Source organism: Molothrus ater, chromosome 7, assembly GCF_012460135.2.
Source record: "Molothrus ater isolate BHLD 08-10-18 breed brown headed cowbird chromosome 7, BPBGC_Mater_1.1, whole genome shotgun sequence".
Lineage (NCBI taxonomy): Eukaryota > Metazoa > Chordata > Aves > Passeriformes > Icteridae > Molothrus > Molothrus ater.
In genome coordinates, this window is record NC_050484.2 from 13,277,351 (window position 1) to 13,292,720 (window position 15,370).

A 15,370-nucleotide genomic window follows, 5' to 3' on the forward strand; every position below is an offset into this window, starting at 1 on the left:
GATGCACAGCAAAGGATGACAAGGAAGCAACAAACCTGTGGCCTATTCATCTACTGCATATACAGATAATCATAACCAAAGACAAGCAGAGCACAGATAAACGTACCAAAAATTCCTTCATCTATTCAGGGCCTTTAAACAACAAATAAGATAGCAGGCAAATCTGACCTGAGCATCTCCTCCCCTTTTTTGCAAAGCTTAAAGATCCCCTAGTAGAGATTCTCAGTGTGAAATAACACTGGTGAAGGCTCAAAGACTAACAGGCCACAGTATAGCTATCAAAACTATTTGTAAGCCTTTTATAGGGCTGGTTCTTTGATATCAGATCATATCAAACTTTGTAAGTAGGTAGTATGGACAGCTCCTTACACATGCTATGGCCCAATTCCACTCTCAAATGAAAGAATTTTCCAACCTCTCAGACCAGCAGATCCCTTACAACATTCTCCCTTACTTTAATCAAAAAAATCTGATTTTTCACTGCAGCTGCTCTGTTTAGCAAGTCTCTTATCCCTGTTTCAACAAGCTACTCTGAAGAAAATGACAGGGATACATCCCCTGTAATTGAGATATCAGAGGAAGAGAAATTGAGGAGTTTGCTGTATTCCTAAACCACACCAGACCACTTCAAAGAGTAAGATTCAAGTTTCCCAGCGAGTTTTCCCTAAGGCAGCCTCAGAGCCTCACTTAGCACTGTCATAACTGAGGAAGCTTAGACCCACAGCTGTGACCTAGAAGCTTATTCAGCTACACATACTCAGCCAGTGACAGCCACTGACAGGGTATAGCAAAGGCTCTGGTCCCAACTTAAAAACTACATGGCATGTCAAATATTCTGCACATTGATGCTCACATTTCCACAAGAGCTCCTCTACCAGTACTTCAGAGAAAATCCTGGGTAAACGTACTAATTTTCATTAACTGATGAGACCAGCAAAACATTTCTCTTTGATGTAATATCTCATTTTATGACATCTAATGCTTTTGGTTTTATTCTTTATACACAGCTGTTCAATTTCAGAACTCAATCTTTTGTCTCCAAACACTCCTGAAAAAAAAGTCTTAAGGTGTGTTAAGTGTACTTTCAATAAATATGGACAAGCAAGAAACACAAATATGATAAAAAGAATATATAACAGAGTTCCACTGTTTTTAAAAATTCCCACACAAACCACCCTAAAATGACACTGAAGTACACCCTAAACAATTTTCTAAGATACAAAGAAGCAGCATCCCATTAATCATAAGCAAAATGTTCTGGTTTGTATTAAGTCATTGAAGAATCAACACAGCATACAAAACTAACAATCCTGTTTGCAATATAGTAAATTACTTTTTAAGTCGTCAAGCATATGGCACTTTAAACAGACAAAGCAATTTGTCTAAAAGCACAAGCATATCCCCTATTTGGATCTTCAGTTTAAAGCCATTAATTTTTTTCCTCTGATTTTATGAAGAAAAAAGATAAAATCAGCAAAGTTTTATAAATACCCCCCTTCTCTATGCTGAATAAGTCACCAGTAAGTTTCCCAAAATTATATTTTTCTGACAATCAAAAATAAAATTAAAAGAGGTTTCTCTGCAGTTACTACTACCCAGACAAGAAATTTTATTTTATTTGAAATTTATTTTATTTATTTATTTTATTTTAATTGAAATTTAGAGACTCACACCTTTTAAAATGAGTAAGCAGCCTGCTCAGACTTTCACTAGCAAATCATAGGAACTCCTCCCAAAATTTAACAGGTCAAGGTGCTGTTCTTGTCATCACAGGATTAGTCTATTTTCTTACACTCAACCATGACATTTGAATGATTCTCAAAAACTTAATTCCATGCAAAGGAAGAGATTCTAGAAGATATTTTACGTGGTATTTATTTTTAAGTGGCATAAAAAAGAAAAAAATTCTTGCAAAACCCGCATTTTTCACCATGGTATTTGAATACAGAAATAAAAAGAAACACAGAACTGCTTGAAAAGGTTAAGCCCTTAGTGAACCCTGCTAGGCTTCTCTTCTCACTGCTTGGGTCATATTTCCCATTCCCCCATTCTACTCCAGAAGGGAAGAGTTACAGCAGTTACTGGGTAGATAAGTTTAAGAACATTTAACATCCATTTCACCTGCCATAGATCCAAGAAACGAGAAAGCAGCATTTGTTATTTGAGAACACACATAACATTTTCATACAAGCTTTACCTTATCTTTGTCTTCCACAACATCTGCCAGCACATCATCTGGGTCCAGGATTCCTCCATCTGTATACTCCAGGTGGTGAATATTTACCCAGGAAGCTGGATCCTGTAAGACAGATACAAGAATTCTCAACCTACCCTTGCATGATTTCAGTGCTATCAGACATAGCAGTTGTGTGTCCCACTTATTTGCCACCTACTTCCCTCTCTAGTCATGAGGTAGAAGACTGGAGCCACTACTCAAAATTGAAACTGAGAGCAACTGAAAACTGCAGATGAAAAACAAGGCAATACCTACAGAACATTACACAAAAAAAAAAAACTTTAAAACATGCATTTTTATTTCCTTATCAATCTTTATCTAATTTGAATAGTAAATTTAAAACAATAAAAAATATTTTTGTTTTACAATACTTTAAAGATAGAATATTTTGGTTATTATCAGCATAAACAAACAAATAAATAAATAAATATATATATATGGATTGGCATGTACCCCTCCTGACAGGTTGTGGGGAGGTATATCCATATATTTTTAGACATCTAAAACACATCCATCATTTCTTTCTCTGAGGAGGCAGATAATCCTATTGTGGCAAAAAATCCCAAAAGAATAAGTAAATTCCAGTTTGCTTTCACAAATAAGTACTCTCAAATTCCAATGCAACACGGAGTACCATATTAACAGGGATCAGATTAATTCTCCAAAACTAATGCTTTCTTCATAGATTATTAACTCCTTCACTTCAACAACCAGGAGTTGAGCCATCACTCCACTGACCCTGAAGCCAAAAGGCTCAGAGTATACTGCTCAACAGCAAATTCTCCCTGACAGGAAATAGAAAATGAGAGAGCAGACACACAGCCTGTAGCCACTGCCCCCAAACTATACCAGCTACCTGTGTACACAGCTTCCAAGTGGTATTTATGGCTGAACTGCCTTAGTTAAGACTTATCCTCCTAGGACCAGTTCTTGTGGTTTAATGAGCACATGGCAGCTCAGTGAGTCACAATGATGTGTGAGTTCTCTGAGCTATCAGCACTGATGAACATGGCATCTGCTGCAGCACAACGAAGAAAGAAAACATGCCTGGTTAGGATTATAAAGCGTATTTGAGTCCTCCATCAAATATTATGAAGAGTGGCCAGAATATGCTAAAATTAAGGGCCAGGAAAGAGGCATGCACACACATAGCTTTGAGAAATGTTTCAGAAATGGACAAAAAAAGGATGACAACTGATCACCTGCAACTGAGGGTTAAGTGTAACTAGATACAGTACAGCTGTGTAACAACCACACAATTAAGCATCTAAAAGTATTTCAATTTGTAACATGTCCATTTAATCTCTAATTTACCTCTTACTACAGTTATTTCATTTTGCAATGAAACCACCCATTTGTGAAATAGCAAATGTTTGTTCATTCTAGGTATTACAAAGTTTAAGAGTATCAATTAATATGCTTTTTCCTCTGCAAAGTGACAAAGTGTGGAAAACTATTATAGCTCAAATTTCTATTTTTAAGCCCAGGGCTCAGGTATTTTTACCATAACCATAAAATTCTAAGACAAAAAAGCAGAAAAGAAACGTACCTTTATGCAATAAATAAGCAGGTTGAGATTATACAATTTACCTAATGCAGTTACCTTGAAAAAAGAGAATTAGTTTGACCCTACCAATAAAATTAGAAAATATGATACTTTAAAACCAGAACACATCAGTAGCTACAGATGTTCCACCTGAACGTTTTAACTAATGCAACCACAAAGCTTTTAATAGTTAACAGCTTTAAAACAGCATAATAAAGTTGAAGTTAAAAAATACACAGCTGATTAGAAAACTTTCAGTGTTCACTTCTATTTGTGATTTGGTAACTGTACCAACCGAGATGAGTCATTGAAACAGAAACAAATTAAAAACAAGTGTAAAACACTCTTGTCCCAATAGAATGATGCAAGTTGGCAGGACACAAGCTCAAGACACACAGCCACCCTAAACTACATTAAATTTAACAAATTCTTAACCCTCTTTTACTTTGGGCTACAGCAAAAACAGTAATTTAATTATTTTTATTAGTGGCAATATCAAAAGAACATCTCTAAAAGTCTCAAAGAACAGAAGATGCCATTCCTCAGCAATCTTTTGGAACAAGTGTAGCCAATGCAAGATTCTTTAAAAGAAAACAAAGACAATTAACACTGAAATACAAGAACTAAAACTGGGCAGGATTCACAGTTTGTTTTGAAGAAAAGTACTTAATGGCTTAGACACATGCTGTGGCTCAGGTACACACAGTATGAACACACTACAACCTTCAGTTCTCAAGGACTCCCCAGTTACAATAACCAGCACAGACTAGAGCAAGACTGAATACTTGCTGCCTCAGAAATAAAAATGTGAATGGCTTATATGAACTTCATCCTTGAAAGCTAAAAACCCATGCTGGGAGCAGGGAGCTTTTCATAAACTTGTTTGATGAAGCAAACAGTAACTACTGCTAGATAGCCCAGGTTATCATTCACACAGTCACAAAAGTAACAATTGTTCATCTGACCAGCAAACCCACTCGGCCATTCAAAAAGATTTCCAAGTCAGAGAACATGTTCTCTTCTTTCAGTCAACTCCAAACACTGCCATGCATTGGATACAAAGTGTCCATACAAAAAAACCAAACAAACAACCAACAACAAAAAAGACCAAAAAAATCAACAACTAAAATCTATATATCTGTTTGTTTCTTCTGTGTTTCTTTGCCTGCACCAGGAGTCCAGACAGCTTCACTAAATAAAACATTAACATTTTAGAAAACTCATTATTTAAAACAAGCTATTAACTGTTGTCCTCTTATTGCAAAGGCTCCCATACCTTCTTGGTGATTTCTCATGGGCAGCTCCTTGCAGCACTGACTCCTTCTTCACCACACAACCAACAAACTCCAGCTCTCCTCACCCAGCTAACCCACTCTTTCATAGCACTCGTCTTCTTATTGGACACAGCTGTGGCCTGTTAAGGGCAGGCCTGTTCCTAATCTTGGTGATTAGTACAGCTGCAACTCCTCAGGTGTGAGACTGCCTTCTGCACTATTCTCTTACATTCTATTCCTCCACAATTAACTACCAGCAGACATAAAAGTTGAGTATCTAAAGTTCCAAACAGCACAGTATCCACATGCATGCACAAACTCACATTTTGCACATTATTTAGAGCTCAAAAGGAGTAGAACAGATCCAAAATATAACCATGGTACACCCAAGAATCATTATCAGAGAAAATGAAACCTGCTCAGGAGAAGGACTGTCCTATTTTAAGGTTCTTATGCTTTACTATGATAGAACAATCAAAAGGGGCAATCAAGAACACTTCAGGTTTCCATGTGTTTTAAAACTCCTAGGCAGGAGATAGATTGCCTCTCTAAAGTAACAGAGTAATTTTATAGCTCATAAAGTATATGACTGAAAGCCTTGCAAAACAGAGCTTGCTGATTCTACAGTGTCTCCTGAATGGTCAAAGTCAGAACCCAGTAACAGAGATGACAGGCTGTGCAAAGGATAGCACCAGACAGCTTCAACAAAATAACACTTCTTACCTACTGAAAGCAGCAAATGCTGGATGACACTCCATTTTTGATCAGGGAAGAGATTAAGAGAATACTTGTTGAGAAGGCACTTGCTGAGAACCTATGAATTATAAAGGAAAAGAAGTCTAACAACTGTATTCTAAAACACTAGGACAAATTTTGGGGTGGTTTTTTAGATGATTGATTGCTGCTCCTTTAAATTTCTCTAGCTTGAGATTGAAATTTTATTCTAATGAATGACAGTGTCTAGAACGATTCTTCACTGTATCTTCTTAATCATAATGATTAAAACTTGACATGCTTAAAAAGAAATACTTAAGTTTTGAAAAATAAAAAAGCCTCTTGTAAAAATAAAGCATTAATAGAGCCTGGAAGCTCAGGGCAGCAATCAGGTATGATTACCTGATTCTATCTGTGCTCCTAAATGCTCTCCTGTTAGAAAGTTCATCTTGAAGAAAACACAAACTACAGTTCCAAAAAATCCTAGCATCACAAGTGGGGAGAGCTCTCTCACAGCACAGTACATAACCCCTAGGCAGAAATTCAGCTGAGGTACAAACTTGTAACAATCTACGTAAAGAAGACGTATGACTAAGTTACCTGGTATAATTCATAACAGCACTTGGCAAATGAATATTGAACAGTTACTCTGATGTGCATTTTACCTTAGGGCTGCAAGTCATGTTTGCGTTTAACATCAAGCCACTTAAAAGCTGTTTATCATCATTTCCTTTATGTGTGGGAGAACACTTGAGGAATTACTATGCAAATATTTACCAAATGTTAAATTAAAGCCAGGTCACACGAATGCACAAGTGCAATGTAGGCAGAGAAGTGACATAAATTTTAAAAAATGGGCTTGACATTCATTTTGTCACAGAATCCTGACTTAGCTGTTGCCACCTAATACAACACCATCACTGTTCAAATAGTCTAAAACAGGTTCAAGAATTCTACACATTTATTTTCAGTCAACATACACACTCAAATGAAAAACCAATCCATTTATAATTAAAGCACTCCCATTTATTGTTAGGTTTTTAAACAAATCAATAAATTCACATTTTTTTGTATCAGAAAGTTGGAGTGCATTCTTGACTCTTTTTGTTCCCAACTCCAATAGAAAAGTACCAGTCTCCTTTTCTGAAAGCTAAGCAACATAGCTAATAAATGTTACAATCCACACTGGTATTTCCGACTGTTAATGAACAAGAGAATCCAAATGAGTTTAAATATGTTTCAGCTGACCATCAATAAAATAAACACCACCGCTTGATGATTTCACAATTAATTATTGTTTGATGCTGTATTTTGTTCCACTCTGCAGAACGCATAAAATTAAGAGCAAACCCTCTACCGGAATTTTTAATTCAATATAGTAACAATGGGATGCACTTAAAAAAAATCAGAAATAGGACTGACTTAAAATTATTCCTCGTCCTGATATTTCTGAAGTACCTCCACATCAATGCTTCACTAGAGCAAACAGACTTCAATGAAATGCAGCATTAAATTGGAAATAATATATGCCTGTTCCACATACACAACAAAGGAATAAATGTTAGGTCAAACTTGGGGGAAGGAGAGGCCTCTGGTCATATTGTTTTCTGTCACTTAGACAGTAAAAGTAAAACTAAAAATCCCATAATCATAAAATATTTTCTGATAAAGAGAGATTTTAGGTTAAGGTCAGTAAAAGAGGTATTCTACCCCTCAATCATTTTTAGATTCTAAATTGCAATGTGATGCATTACCTCAATATATTAAGTAGTATTTAATGATTTCTATAAGCATTTTAAGGCTACACAGTGTAGCCTCATTACACACAGCCAAACAGCACTAAGTATTAGTTACTCTCAGACCACAGCTTGGGGAGCAGAGCACAAAAAGCAGCTTGGAGAGGAACATATGGATGAGATTGGTCACAGCCTCAAACCTGATCTCGAAATCCTTCTCAAAGTTTATCACTGAATTAGAAGAGCCTTAAGCATTTTTGGTTCGCTCACCAAAACCACCTCCAAACAAGCCTGAAATGGTACTTTATTCAAATTTCATCTCAACTGCCACCAACAGGGATGTCATCTTCAACTGTACTAGAGATGGGGCTCTGTTTCTACAGCAATATGAATACTGAGTTTCCAAAATCAAGAACTGATCACAAAGCCAACATTGCACACTACAGACTATCGCAATCTGGAGCTGAACAGTTAGAGCTCAGCAACAACATAACATGCATGCATTGATGTCCTTGTACAGCCTAAGACAAACCCAAAGGAAAAAACCAAATGCCCCAATATGCATCACACCCCATCCTTACAGCAGGCAAACAACCACCACTTCTACTCTCTTCATATGTACAAATGTAGAATTGTATCATTGCATACAATATTGTAGGTTACAGACATAACATTTCTATGGAATAAAAGGAGCCACAAGAAGTTTCTGTAAGAATCAAAGATGAACAGCTATCTGCACAAGAGATTAAGTCTGCTCCAGACATTACTGAATGCAGCAATTCCTGGCACAGACCTGATCTGAATAAACCTCCCTATACGAAGTACATGAGTATACATCATACACACATATATATATTTACACACACACTTGGAGCTGAGTACAAATTGGGTCTTTTCACAAACTGCAAAAAATAGAGATAAAGCAATATTTAGGTTTCACTGCTCAGGAAGCTTCCAGAGTTTAGTTTACATTACACATAACAGAGGACGTTACAAGCTCATATTTCTAGGTCTCGCGGTTGAAAAAATAAATTCTTACCTCTAATTAATTACATTGTCTTTATAGCATAACATTAACGAACACATTTTTAACCCTTTCCAGTTAGAAATTCAAAAGCAGCAGAAATCTTTAAGGTAGTACAAGGAAGAGAAACATGCTACAACACAGTGAGATAGTAAAATAAAACTCCTCATGTATTTCATAGTGCTATTGCCCTCCTTCACCAACACTCTGACTCTGCTTGTATTAGAAGTGAAAATGCTGCAAGATGCTAGAGAGAAGATAAAACTTCTTTATAGCCTTCTACCAGCTGGAGTGACACACATTCTCTCAAGTTATTAATATTAAAGAAAGATCTATACTGAGTGAGCTCAAGGACAGAAATTAAAGCTGAGGCAAGGGCAAAGGACAAGGTAGTCTGCTCTGAGAGAAACTACTTTTAAGCATCCAGAAATAAAGCTACAGAAAACACAGAAGGCCATACAGCAGAAATAGTCTTAGAAAGGTGACTGTAAGGGATGCTTCCTAATCTGTCCTCCAGATGAAATAAAGTACTATAAAAATAAAACCGCACAGGAAAGGATCTTCGGAGAGGAATTCACCCTTAACTGGCAGGGTGATGGGGAACAGAAAGAAGTTCATTGCAAGCAATCAAACTTGTGAGTACATGGAAGACAAAGCTCTTCCCTTTTCACAATAAATTTAGCAGGTCTAACAAGCTTTCAAACCTCATGCCAAAACATGATCACAAGAAGTAACGCCAGTCTAAGTTGTTATACCCATGATGCTTTGCTTCTAACCAAAGCAAAGCACACATTTTGATTTTTTTTTTAGGTCGGTTAGGAAATTTTCTTCACACAGTAAGATAACACAGAAGAAATTTTACTCCTAAAAGGAATAAATTAAATATTCAAGAATGAGGTGAATTAAAGATTATTTTCTTCAAAAAAACCCAATTTCTCCTGCTATTTAGAAGGATCTCTTTTCAAACTATAGTAGAGGAAACTATTCCCTGTAAACAAGCTATTTAAAAAATTAAACCTCATTCTATGTATTTTCACACATACTAAATTTTTGTTCAGAGTCATTCATTTTATTTATTAATACTAGTTGTGGAAAATGTAATCTTCCCTCAAGCACTTCTTTTTTCCAATCATGATGAGATGTGATATAGCCAAATAGTAGAAAGTAGAAAAGGAGTTCTGAAAACAGTAATTTACATAAGATCACTTTAAATATTCTATTTTTAAAGTTTCTGTCTTTGAAGATGCTAAAAACCTGATGTCAAAAGGGGAACTAATCAGATTGGGTCAGCAGAGAAACATTCATCTTTGTCAGAAACATTGACTTTATCTCAGGGCACTTACAGTTTTTGCACAGTCTGGTCACAGTGCCTTGCTGGCCCTTAAGGATGGCAAGAGCACAAAACAGACAACCAAACAATTCATGCATGAAGCCAGTGGACTACCACAGATTTGCGGCAAAAACAATCTGTTACCAATCCTGAAAAAAGCCGAAAAATCTTCTCTTGCTCTTCCCAGGCACAGTGAACAACCAAAAAGCAGAGCTTCCTTTTAGTCTTTGAAATGAGGCCTAACACAGCACAAGTACAGCTCACCACCAGCTTTATGATTGACATGCTAAATGGTCCAAAATACCATTAGTCAATCCCTAGTCACCAGAGGGATCCAGAATATTTCTTGATCTTTAGCCATCTTCAAATTATTATGCTCTGAGAAATTAACAGGACCAAGTATCACCATGACTAGAAGTCAAAACACAACAGCAAGGACTGATGATCACTCCTGTCTGTCTTCATCTGTTCTCTTCACACCACCATATACCAAACTTCATTTTGGAGGTATAAAACTCATCCTTTTTGCACTTCTTTCCTTCTGATTCATTTTCATGTACAGTTAACACATTCTGTTTTCCTTGGGAAGACAGAAACTCAAACAAGTACTGGTAATAAGAGCCACCTCATTACAGCAGGATGGGCTTAAATATCTAACAGAGAGCTCTCAAGGTCAAGATGCGAGGCTACAAGGAACCTGGTACACAGGTTATAGAAACAGTTGCAACTGTTAAAAATGTCCCAGATTACACTTGAAGATAAAGATCCCGACCTGAGACCCTAGTAGACAAACCACAGAAGATGAATACAGTGGAAGTTCTTCACACAGGCTATAAAAACAAGGGGAGCACAGCGAAAAGGACCCTCCCACTTGAGTCACTTGACACTTGCATACTGTAGGTCACAGCAGAAGGAAGGACAGTGAGTCTCTTCTGGAACTCCGAGATAGTTTTGCCAAAGAGGGACTAGAAGATTTCTTGTCCTTTAGCCATCTTAAATTATTATGTTTTGAGAAATTACTAGGACTATGTACTAATAATAAAGTCTTCCATTTTCTACAAGGCAGAGAAGGTACTTCACTGTAGTCAGAAAGGAAAAGGAAGAGAGAGTTGGTTTATCCTGACAGTTGAATATGCAGGGGGAAAAAATACCGATCTCCCATATTCAGTCTGAGGAAGAAAACAGAAAAAGCTGCTTCTAATCCCCCATCATGGAATTCTGTTTGTCAGGGTACAGATATATAAATCCAAAAAGATTTATAAATCTGTACTCTGACCAACAGATTATTTCAATTGACACTCCAACTTGTCCTTGACTTGCAGCACTAGAACCCTACACTAGAACTAGAACACTAGAACTTGCAGCACTAAATAAGAGCATTCTTATTTTATACTGAATCTGAATGAAAAACCACTCTCTGAATATAGCTGTCTGAATATTACCTGAATAAAGCAGGATGCAGAGAATATAGCAGCAGAGGATCACATAGCCAACCTTTACATTACACTCCAACATTTAAGAAGACCATGTAAGCCTGTTTTAGTTTTACAAAGAAAGCTGGAGATACGCATTTAGACAGAGGTCTACACACTGCACTTGTAACAACCAGCCAAAACCTCCCCTTCAAAGCCTCAGTTAAAAGTGGAGCACACTGTATGCCAGGCACTGAATCCAAGACAACTACACAAATATAAGACTATAAGTACAAACTGATCTTCAGTTATCAACTAAGAATATCCTTTAGCTTTTCAAGTCCATTAGATTAGACAGCTTCAACAATGCAGAAACACAAAAGACTCAACCTTGTGCAAATTAACACAAATTCCAGAACAAAACACCTCTAAATAAACCTACAAGATCTGAAGGCTTACCTTTCATATCCCAAGTACTCCATGTCAAATATTATCTACAATATTCAGAGTAGTATTGTTATGTTAATAAGCAAACTGCTTCTCAGCTCCAGGCACCTGTCGAGTAATTAATTAGCACTGCATCTGGCTTTTTGATTACCTAAAGGTAACACTGGGGGGGCTAAGACCACAGCCATGATTTCTTGAAATTCACCATTAAGCGGGCAGACAGAACTATAAAGCTACTCCTTCAAACTATCATTTTTCACATAGAAATGAGAAGGGAAAAAAACTTAAAGTAAGAAAGGCACATGTGTAAGAGCAGCGTATTTCAGAAGTGAAGTCCAGGTTAAGTGAGTGAACAATGCTGTTATTCTGCCAACAAAAACTGATAATCTTCTAAATTCAAATCATTCAGTACAGCTACAGATAAAAAACAAGGCCTGGCTGCAAATTAACACAATTCAAGCCTGTAACAAACTCAGCACTGAAGGATACGAGATTTTCAACAAAAAATGATAAATGATGCGCATCTCCAAGGGCAGCCAGCACTTCAGCACTGCATCTAGAAACCATCTAAGATTGTTTTATTTACAACTGTTGGGCCTTTCTTTGACAAAGTGATTAATGCATTTGCACCTGACACAGGACTGCTTATCAGAAGCAGCTGAGAGTTTCAAAGATGTGACTGAGTAACACCAGACTCTAAACAAAACTGAAAACAAAAGCTTGTTAGGCAATGCAGACCAAGCATGCTGGAATCCTGTCAAACTTTTAACATAAACTGAGCTTTAGATAAAGGTCAAGTGAGAAAAGAATTGCAGTAAACGATAGGAGCATATCCTTAATTCCTCATAGAAAGCCATTGGGTATTTTTGGGAATTCCACAGAGAACAGCAAGACTTTTCTGCTGGAGTACCACCCTATTTCCTGCATGAATCAATCACCAACCAGAGACTGGGGAGGAATTTTGCCAAAGACTGCCAGATTTGTAGTGTCAGTAGGAGGAGTCAGACTACCACTCCTTTCTCACACATCCAAAGCTGTTCCATTTCAGAAATGTCACCAATTCCCACTGGTACCACTGCCCATATCAACCTAATCAACTCTCCCCATGGTACCTCCCAGCAGGCACAGCTCACTGCTGTCCTTATAGAGGAGTTAAGTGTGGACCTGGGGTCTCTTTCCTCACTCAGAGAAGTTACATGACCTTTCACTACATTCAGTGACTGTCTTCCAAAATCAAGCCATAAGGAACAATCGTAGACCCAGTGCTGTAAAGATGCTGAGACAGCCAGGGTAGTTTTAAATTTTCAAAGCATTAGAAGATGTAAGTAGACTCCCTGTGAGGCAGAAGTTCATTATAAATGAAAACAAAAAGGAAAAAAAAAAAAGAAAAAAATTAAAGGGTGGTAGTGAAAAGTAATAGACTCAAAATTGGTTGTGCAGGGAGGGAAAGAGAGGGGTTTTTTAACCATACAGGTGTTGGAGCAAGGTTTGCAGATCGGTACTAGAGGATGCTGTAAACCATTTCCTTCTCATGTGAAACACTAAATGAACCAGATTCTCTCCTCCCTTTACTTCTCAGGAGAAAACACAATTGGTGGGGGGTCAGTAATATTCTCAAGGCACAACAAACAGTCAAGCACTGCCTAATTCCATAAAGCCTAGTCAGCTTCAGTGGTTCTGACTATTGTTTGAAAGAAAATAATCTGGAAGCTTAAGAAGTAATATAAATATTTAGCAGTTCAATATTACACTGTGGGGGGTATTATATAATCTGCCATATTTTGTGCTGTGTTAATAAAATTCATATCATCACAGTACAACATGGGTAAGTTTTAGTATTTGACTTCCAAGATACAGCAAATATACCTGGTAAACAGCTGAAACAACCTCTACCTTTAAACATAATATTGCCAAAGCCAAGTGATGGAACTGGATGAAACCCAAACAAGGCTCCTGAGAACAACCTCCACCTTCACCCAATTGATATACAGAACATGCCAGAATAATTACATCATCAAAACTAAATGCCATATGCCTAACCTCAACACATGAAGGGGATTTTGGCCAGATAAAAAACAGAAAAGAAAGTGAGATTATCCAATTTTTCATTGTAATTTAATACTACTAATTAAGGGTGCATAAGGGTTTGCCCTGCCCTTATCCCAAAGGGCTGCTTTCCTCTGGTATTCAAAGTGTCTTCAGGAAAACAGAATCACAAGAGCTGGGAAGAAACATCTTCACAGGTTTCAGAGGAAGAAAGAAGGCAGCACCAAAGTTACTGCAAAACAACTGACAGGTAGGTCTAAGTAGGTCAAGTAAACATTTAGCCCAAATGTGAAAAATGACACCTGAGGCACATGTTCCACTTACTGTTTGGTAGCAACTTTCTACAACCCACAGGTTGCAAGGGGGCCACATGGAAAAAAAACCCTCATTACAGAAGTTTAATCCAGCCAGTACAGCACCACAATAAAGTAAAAATTAAAACAGCTGCTAAGCAAACTTGTTTAAATGCTGTACTTGCATATATTTTGCATCAGTCCTGAGATGCCATTACAACCTTCATTTTCATTTGCAGCTTGATGTCATCCATCATTGATGATGAGGCCAATTTACTTTTCAGTCAGCTACCTCATTCATTCTCTTTGGGCTCCAGAACTGTACCCACATACCTTAGCTCCACATATTATGCCATGCTCAAGCACCAGCAGAAATAAGAAATAAAATAAAACAACGATCTACTGAAAATGCCTACAGCTAAGTGGACATAACATAGCCATTACCCACAAGATGCTCAACCCTAAGCATGTTATAGGAACATTTTAGCACAATGCACTGCCAATAGGACTTGCAGAGTAACAGCTTCCTCCTCAGTCAGGGATGATCAGACCTGGTTCCCAACTCTCACACACAAAAACAGGTAGAGAGCTGGTTGGTGACAAGTTCAGCCACAAGATGCTGAAAGCTTTTCAGCAAAGTAATTGGATCTACTTCCACTAAATTTTATCACCATATGCAGTGCCTGAAAAGGAAACCAGCATATACAATGAAGCAGTCCATTCACTTATTTAAATGGTTACTAAGGACATTGCCAATGTCAGCTAATAAAAAAAATATATAACATCAGTATTTACTGGTCTAATGCTCACAAAGTAAGTGATTTGGACTCCTACAGAACCAGCAACAGTTTTGGCTGCATTATTAAAAAGGTATCTCTTACACTAACTATGACTTCAGGTTCAAAAACAAAAACACACAGAAAACTGCAAGAAAAACAGCCTGGAAATCCACTAAGTGTGCTCCAGCTTACAACACTATTTAACAGTTTGATCATTAAACTGTAGCTTGTATCTTTCAGTATGAACTCAAGCATCATGAAAATACATGATTCAACCTCGCCACTCGAAAGTTGTCTAGCTTTTTTCCTCCCAGTTAAAAGAAACTCCATTCCACAAAGCCTCCTCCATCAAAATTTTTCTTGCCGATTGCAGAATAGTATTTTTTCAGTAACAAGAGCCACTAGCATGAAACTTCTCACACACAAGATGTTTCAAAACTGAAGCAACAACATTTTGCAGAATGTTAATAGTCCACTACAATCTATTTAAAAACTACTTGGGTCTGCACCGAGACTCTCACTGTCAAGTCTGC

General features: G+C 37.3%; 1 protein-coding gene across 2 annotated transcripts in view; it reads right to left on the reverse strand.

Annotated features, from left to right (window-relative positions):
• Positions 1-15,370, reverse strand: part of PARD3B (par-3 family cell polarity regulator beta) — a 394,298-nt gene that overhangs the window by 366,596 nt on the left and 12,332 nt on the right. For both annotated transcript variants that reach the window (XM_036386687.1, XM_036386685.1), the window contains exon 2: positions 2,198-2,299. In XM_036386687.1, coding sequence (XP_036242580.1) covers positions 2,198-2,299 — 102 coding nt within the window. The remainder of the gene's footprint in view (positions 1-2,197; positions 2,300-15,370) is intronic.